The sequence below is a fragment of the Hakea prostrata genome, chromosome 6 (assembly GCF_041222555.1).
Source record: "Hakea prostrata isolate BN-2017 chromosome 6, UWA_Hpros_2, whole genome shotgun sequence".
In the NCBI taxonomy this organism is placed as follows: Eukaryota; Viridiplantae; Streptophyta; class Magnoliopsida; order Proteales; family Proteaceae; genus Hakea; species Hakea prostrata.
In genome coordinates this window covers 23,311,051-23,319,237 of record NC_142605.1, presented here as the reverse complement: position 1 = coordinate 23,319,237, position 8,187 = coordinate 23,311,051, and the positions used below count along the sequence as shown (strand labels likewise).

Sequence of the window (8,187 nt, the reverse complement as noted above, 5' to 3'; positions counted from 1 at the left end):
CATGGGTCTATGCACCTTAGTCGTTATGAAAAAGAGGAGGTTAGATTGCGTTTCTAAAAGAGTCTGGATCGCACACTTGGTTGTGGATTCGATACCGGAACTTTGCTTAAACGAACCAAGCTGCTTACCACTTGGACCAACTCTCGTTGGCCTCCAAAATATAGAGAGACTCGGTTGGGCGAAGAATTTTTTTTTATTATTTTATTATTTTTTATCTGTAGGTCCCACAAGATTTGTAGTGGTAAAACCATGTAAAGAGGCTGAAGCAATTTAAAACAGAGATACCTGATGGAGAGGGTAAGCCGCCAAAGGTGTCGGTTGAATGCATAAAATAAGAATTGTGTTTCTATCCCAATTGTGGGGCCCACTCAGTACCGAAAATACTGTTGGGGCCCACCTAAATAATATCCAACAGATTCCTGGGACCCATTTTATTTGGATGGGATACGCAGTTCAAAAGTTTTCCCGCGAATAAGTCAATAAGAATAATTTAAAACGTCAAACCTATTTACTAAATACCCATAAACATGCTGTTTCAAGGTTTATGATTGGTGAATTTGATATAAGAAGACAGCCCATAAAGACGAATCAGATGAAGACATTAAGTAACCGTAAAAAATAAAAAAGAAAAAAGAAAAAGAAAAAAAATACTCCATAAGTCAAGAAAGGTTCTAACTTTGAGAGACAATTAAAAATAGACATAAATATATATATTTATATATCTTGGCAGTGGGGCCCACTAGGGGGACTACACGTGTTTTTGGCAGTTCATGTTCCAGTTGTTCATACAGGTTATATAGTGCCTTGGCAGTGGACCACTGGCGGTGAATGGGTTTGTATATTTCGGTAATAATAATGTTTCAAGGTAGATCATTAATGATGAACCGGTCGGTTCGACCGGCCAGATGTGTCGGTATCGGTTACCAAATACCAACCCCCATGAAAGATGGTAATGACCACGCAACTGATGTACAACATTTCCTTATAGATTGAGGACTCCCAACATATAAAAAAATTATAGAAGTTGTTATACTAGTGAGAAGGTCTAGTGCCTTTACACCAATAATTATTAAGTAAATCACCAGACCAAGTTGGGTGAAAGCATCCAGAGAAAGACCCAAGAAAGACCGGCACCGAGAGGAGTGTCAAACCAGCCTAATTGATTTCACCTCTTTCTTCCCGGCATTATTTTCTTCTCTCTCACTCAATGGCAATGCCAATGTCCAAATCAATGCGTACGGTTGATGTTACGTTTTTCTTCCTTTCTCTATGCAAGACTTAGCAATTTATCATAGTTCGAACCGGTCTAGAATAAACCATTATGATCAATTCGACCGGTTTATATTTTGATAACTTTTTTAAAAGTAAATCATAGATTGCACGCTTTAATTGAAAGTAGACAAATCAGGGACCTGGTCAATAGCAAAGAATGATCAATGATAAACAAAGGTGGAACATTCCATCAAGACCAATGTTTAAATTATCCCACGATACTATACGGTAATAGTTGATACGTATCCATATTTGACCCAACCAATACGATACATTTGGATACGTCTTTCAATTGAATTATATTAAAACACATTATCCAGAGTGATACAATATGTCTCTTAGAATCACCTGACCGATATGATACTCGATACCGATACTTTAAACCTTGATTAAGACCGAACCAAAGAGAGCCTAGATGCTCATTTAGCAAGAAAATCTGTAAATAAATTACCTTCCCTAGTAATGTATAAAGAGGAGTGGCCTTGCAAAGCATAAATTGCATATAAACAGTCAGAATTAATTTGAAGGTTTGAAACCTCCAAAGATTTCCCCAACGATAAACCATCTCTAATGGCTTCCAACTCTATAGTTGCTGTCGAACTTCTTAGTCCAAACTTGCTTTGAGCTGCAACAAAAGAACCAACTGAATCCCAGAGAATACATCCCCTACCATCCATCTTCAATGTGTTATCCCATGAGCCATCAACAAATACTTGAAAATAATCCCAGTCCTCAGTTGGATAAAATGAAATATGTTGATCTCGCTTTAGTGAAGTTTAAACTCTAGAGTACATGCTTTAATATCCTAAATTACAGATTGCACACTTTCAAAATTATAAGTTGTAGGTTCATCATTTTTTCATCCAATATTTAATTAAGCTATGAGTGAAATGTCCATATTGCCTTCATTATGGTATAATGATCAATTTATTTTCATTTAAATTCTCTCACACCCAATCCTTAGGTGGGTGATCCATTTTTTATCTACACCTCACCGGACCACCATTGCCATAAACCACCCCAACCCTCCCCTTGCCTTGCCGGTGATCGCTGTTCTCACCGTCCCTATCAAAAAATGAAAAAAATCCCTCTCTCCCTCTGAGGTAATTGAAACTGAAAAAATAGGTCGCAGCAATTACTAAGAGTGAAGGAATGGTACCAGTGAAGAGATTGTTCTGCAAGTAAAGTTCACGCAAGCTATTTATGGAATTTTGACAGAGTCCTTCAAGGATTGGTCTAGATATACCATTGGAAATGAGATTTAGCAACTCCAAATATCCAATAATCGGGCAATCTACCATCAAACTTTTTGAAAAAAGAACAAGTTTCTTCAATCGCCCAAAGGTATGAGAAATTTGTGCTTCTAGAAGAAGTGTTAATTGTATAATTAAATATAAAATCAAGGAAGAAGGTGTAAGATCTAGAAGGAACAATAGGAGATAACGTAATTCGGCCAGAGGCCTAAGTCCAGGAGAAATGAGGCTGCTTTAGTTTTCATTAATTCTAGAGTTTTACAACAATCTATAATTTATAGGCTTATTTCCATCGCCTTACCCTCTTTACCTGGGTACGAATTATGACCGCAGATTTGTACAAGTCCAAGTATCACCCTACTTACAATTACGAATATCTTTACTGTAGGTCCTCCTTATATGGGAACCTAAACATTGTGAGGATTAGGGAAATGATGGCTTACCACGCTTGGTTTTTCGGCACAAGCTTGCATTTTGTGTTTCACAATGCATGAGGAGTGTCACCGACAATGAGGAGCGTGTTGGAGCCATGGGTGTGAGCAGGTAGAGCTAAGGTTTAGGAAGAGATTGTTAGAGTTCAAATTTTTGTTGTTCTTGATTGGAATTTTTGAGAGCTATCTTTGGTTTGTTCTTGTTTGGTTTTTTAAGTTTTGGGATATAAACATTTTCAGGCAATGGGGGTTTGAGAAGCTGTTATTACCAAAAAAAAAGGGTGGGAGAAGCTTCTATTTAAGGAGTCTCACACAGGAATTAGGAGAGAAAAGAAAGTATATATAGGCAAATAATATGTTCTATACTGGCAAGGATAGTGAGGATGGCGGTCGCCAGTAAAGGAGAGTTGGGGTGATTTCCGACAATGGTGGTCTAACGAGATATAAGTAGAAGATTAGTGAAAGAAAACTTAAAGATTGAGTGTGATAGAATTTAAATGGAAATAAATTGATCATTATATCATAATGATGGAAAATATGAACATTTTACTCTTAACTTAACAAAATTTTGGATGGAAAGTGATGAACATGTAATTTGTAATTTTGAAAGTGTCTAATATGTAATTTAAAGCATTAAAACGTGCATTCTAGATTCTTAATAAAGCGTGCAATCTTTACTTAAAAGTTTTTTTTGGGTAATTTTCATCTTGACCCCCTAGGTTTGATCTATGTCATTTTTAGTCCAAATAAATGGACACTTTGTATCTGCTTTTCATGAGGTATCCAATAAGATTAATTAAGGACAAATTATGATTTTTATGACCAAAATAACCTCATATTTATTCAGATTTGCATTATTTTCTTATTTTTACATTTTAAGAATTTAAAGTTTCATAATTTACAAAATCAAACCCATATTTACCCGATTCTCAAATCCCTCTTGATCTTGAACTGTCCCGAGAAGGCAGATGCAAAGTGTACATTTATTTGGACTAAAAATGACATAGATAAAACCTGAGCTCTGGATGAAAATATTTCGTCAAATCGCAAGTTGGCACCCCAATGAGCTGAGAGCCGAGATAAGGTATTAATGGAGTTACTTTCGTAATTCCGTGATCCTTATGGGGTAAAACTGTAAAAGACTGTAACGTGTATCTATTCTATTCTCAGGTCTGCCCTTGTTAGACGACCAAAATTCCCCAGCCCTAATTGCCTAAAACCTGCTGTGTAAGTGTAACTTGTGTTCGTGTTTCAGTGCCGCCTTCGAACTTCGCGTTGATTGGCGTTGAAGATATTGGATTCCAATCCCAGTAGTGGCATTCGAGTAATTTCTCACCCAGCCAGTGTCAGTCCTGGAAGACTTTAATTTCATTTCAGGAAATCCACAGAAGAGAGAGAGAGAAACAGAGACAGAGACAGGGAGAGATATTGCACGAAGCAGCGGGAAAGAGAGAGTGAGGTTGTGCGTAGTGGGACCCACCCACGCCATGTGCCCTTCGCTCTGTCTCCACCCGCTCCTGCCGCTCAATGATTAGAGCCCTTCTTTCCAGTTTTCTCTTTCTCTTTTCTCACTTAACAAGTTCAAACAAACACAGCACCCACCAGCTCATCTTAGCACAGCCCACCCTTTCCAATCCTTCTCTCTCTTTCTCTTACTCTCTCTCTCTCTCTCTCTCTCTCTCTCTCTCTCAGGGTAGTAGCAGCGGCGAGTGATGTCCAATACAGACGGCGCTTCTAACGGCCTTACTAACGGCACCCTCATGGACCCACAACGGCAGCAGCCCCCAGGCAACGGCGCACTAACGGTGAAGAAACCCCCGGCAAAAGACCGCCACAGCAAAGTGGACGGTCGTGGTCGCCGCATCCGTATGCCGATCATCTGCGCCGCCCGAGTCTTCCAGCTGACGCGAGAGTTGGGCCACAAATCGGACGGTCAGACCATCGAGTGGCTTCTGCGCCAGGCTGAACCGTCTATCATCGCCGCAACTGGTACCGGCACCACACCTGCCAGCTTCTCCGCCGTCGCAGTCTCCGTCAGAGGCTCTTCTAGCAATTCCGTCTCCGTTTCACTCGACCACAAACCCACACAACCCATGCTGGGCCCCAGTCCCTTCATCCTTGGCAAGCGACTTAGAAATGATGATGATGACGATGATGATGCTGATGACGCGGCTCCCAAAGAAGATTCATCAGCTACTGCTGCTGCCGGCGTCGCTGCTTCCTCCGCCTGCGGTGGTGCTACCGTGGGCCCTGCTGGTGGGTTCTGGGCCGTGCCGGCTCGACCGGATTTTGGTCAGCTTTGGAGCTTTGCCACTGCTCCACCGGAGATGGTTGTGCCGACGCCGGTTGCTTCGCAGCAGATGACCATGGCTGGGAGGTTTGGACAACAACCCATGGCTGAAGCCTCGGCGGCGAGGGTTGGGAATTATCTTCCGATTGCTCAAGGATATCTGAACTTGCTTGCTTCATTGTCTGGCGCTTCGGCTTCGTCGGGAAGAAGAGACGATGAGCCTCGTTGACTGATTGCTTTTGTGCGAGTGTGTTTTGAACTGAGTGGATGTGTGCGTTTGTTGGGCGCTTGCAGTGGAAGATTTATATATGGGTATGGTTAGGGTTGAGGGTTTTCGTTGGTTGGCGGTGAGGGGTGGGGAAGGAGGAAGCAAGTATTAGTTTGTGGAAAATTGGCCACTGTGCCTATCGTTCTCTCTGAAAATTAGGGCTTAGTTTTTTCTTTTTCTTTGTATTTTCCCTCGTTTATTAGGGTTGTTTTATCGGAGTGAGAGTTGAGCAAGCAAGGACTTAGTTTTTCTGACTTGTGAACCCCGATTTGTCTTCACTGGAAGGGAGTTTTGTGGGTTTCTTTTACTATTTGACTATGAACTATGAAGCGTTACGCAGAGAATTGACCTTAAATGATGGTGGTTCAGTGCAAGGTGTGCTTCCTATTATTGATGCTGCTGCCAAATGAAGATTGGGTTTGCGAAGTTGAAGACTAAAATTTTTAGAATTGAGAAGTGACTGGATTATTACCTCTCTTGCTCTGAAGAAGTTCGGTTTTATTCTGAAATTATTATGGATTTCCCTTCTGGGCTACTGATCATAAGCTACATGGGCATCGGAAGTTTAATTTTCATAGCGTGGCTGGAATTCTTTTCTCTGGGATCCTAACTAAAGAGTTGGTCTCCAAGAGTCCGAGCGGCTATGTTGATTATTATGAGAAAAGAGCTGGGGGATAATTATGTCCTTGTGTGCTGGAAGTGGGGTAGTTTCTGCAGCAACGTTTTCTCTTGCTCTCTCTGTCTCTACGTTCGTGTGGGGGAACTTAGTGAAGAATGCTGTGGAAATACTCTTGGTTCATGCCTGTAAGATTTCAGCTTTCTATTTAATCTGTAATTTTTTGAGAATTTTCTTAGATTTATCAGCATGACAATAATGGGTTTTCTGTATGTAATAGATTGTTTGGGGTGCCTGCAGTGTGAATAAAAAGTACTGTATTTTTGTTTCATTCCTTTGGGGTTTGCTGAACCCGTTTTTGTGTGTTGTGTTCCTTTCAATATTGTAAATATGAACCATTCCATTCTAATTTTATTTTATTGGCAGTGCCCAAGGAGAATTAACTCTATTAGATTCTGTAACTTTTTTTGTTATTCATTTTCTCTGTTTCTGATTGGAAATTCTGTCCTGCAATGTCAGCTACTAAGGAGAACACCTTGGATCAGAATTATCAATTATAAACTTCTTCGGGTTAATGTCACTTTTGATTAAAACTATTTAACAGTTTGTTTCCACAGAAATGGAGAAGTAGTGAGACTCCAACTCTTTTATAATTTAAAGTTGTAATTTCATGTTCCCCACTTTACCAGCCAAATTCCAATTTCAGTCAGGTTCATTCGATCATTGTCATACACTTCACTCCTCTATGAACCTTGAAATGGATTGGGAGTGCCCAAGCAGTTTGTTTTCAACAGGGATATGATCCTGTATGATACTAATGTGGTGCAACTGAGCTCCTACTATAGCAGATAATGATTCTTTTAATTTCAGAGCTGGCAGTTCATGATAGCCGGCAAGATTGCCAACTTATTATGTTTCGGCCGAAGATGAACATGAGGTCTACCTAATACTGGCAATATCCTACATTTGTCAACTATAGGCTGGTTTGAACTAAGATGTGTGCTTTTGATTCATGATGAGATGACAACTGGGGAGCAGTAGTCTGCCTATTCTTTTGGACCTTTGAGTTGCTGAATTCACAGAAATCTCACGCTCAGCATCCGCCCAAACATTTCTTCTAATATCCGTGCTGCTTGTATGGTTGAATCGTTGTAAACTCATACATCTTTGGTCCTGTTTTGTTTCAGATAGTGTCTTTTTATGTTTTTTTACTTAAGACTGTGGTTCTAACTGTTGCTGCATCCCAGGTCATGTCTTGTATTTCTTGATCCATTCTTACTCCCACATTGAATAAATAAATTTTTTTAACTGCACGCCAATATTTTATGACATGATGAATAATTAATTTCGTCTTAATGGTTAGCTTCCTAGTTTCTTCTGTGAAGTAAGTTTCCCTTCTTTTTGAATCGAATGTTCAAGCTGAGAAAAACCCTGCATGGCCTAGTGGGGATTAGTTACAGATTAGTATTTGATTTGTTAAATTCATGTTCTTTTTGTGTTGTTTCGTTTTCCTTAATACAAATATGGAAAAAGAATACTAGCTGCATAGATCCTGTGCTGACAAATGAGTACATGAAATTACTGCTCCACCCTGTGAAATCAAAATCCTATCGTTGTTGATGTGCTGTCTGTGTGCTTTCATTGGCTCCCTTGCTGGTGCAGTGGTCACTTGACCAGACAGCAATCTCTTAATCAAAAAATAGTCTAAAAAAAAAACTGATTTGTTGCAACTCAGTTGCTCTGGCTTTTATGAGCTCCATTTGTCTTCTTTTTTTTGGCTTTAGGTTTCTGAGTTACAATTCTTGTGTTCAGAAGCCCTTGCTTGGCTTTGACGTTTATTTGATGATGATATCATTGTAACTGATGTTCCTGGAGAAAAACAACATGGTTATCTTTCGGCTTCACTGTCATGACCACCAAGACATCCAACTTGTTTGGGTTGGTTATGCTATGAGATGCATAGTTTGGAACCCATTCTCGTTTTATAAGCTGATTTCATTGAAAAAAGTACTTCAAAGTGGTCTAGGATTGGATGACTGGGATAGTTTTATTTTATT

At 39.9% G+C, this 8,187-nt stretch overlaps 1 protein-coding gene across 1 annotated transcript; it reads left to right on the top strand.

Moving 5' to 3' along the window:
* Positions 1–4,416: 4,416 nt before the first annotated feature.
* On the top strand, positions 4,417–7,728 carry LOC149012716 (transcription factor TCP7-like). The gene has a single exon (XM_089159652.1). It carries the CDS (start codon positions 4,669–4,671, stop codon positions 5,473–5,475), a length of 807 nt encoding a protein of 268 aa, XP_089015778.1. The 5' UTR covers positions 4,417–4,668; the 3' UTR covers positions 5,476–7,728.
* Positions 7,729–8,187: the final 459 nt, after the last annotated feature.

Bases quoted from the DNA above. Each gene is read 5' to 3' on its own strand.
- LOC149012716 (XM_089159652.1), top strand. From the start codon at position 4,669: ATGTCCAATACAGACGGCGCTTCTAACGGCCTTACTAACGGCACCCTC.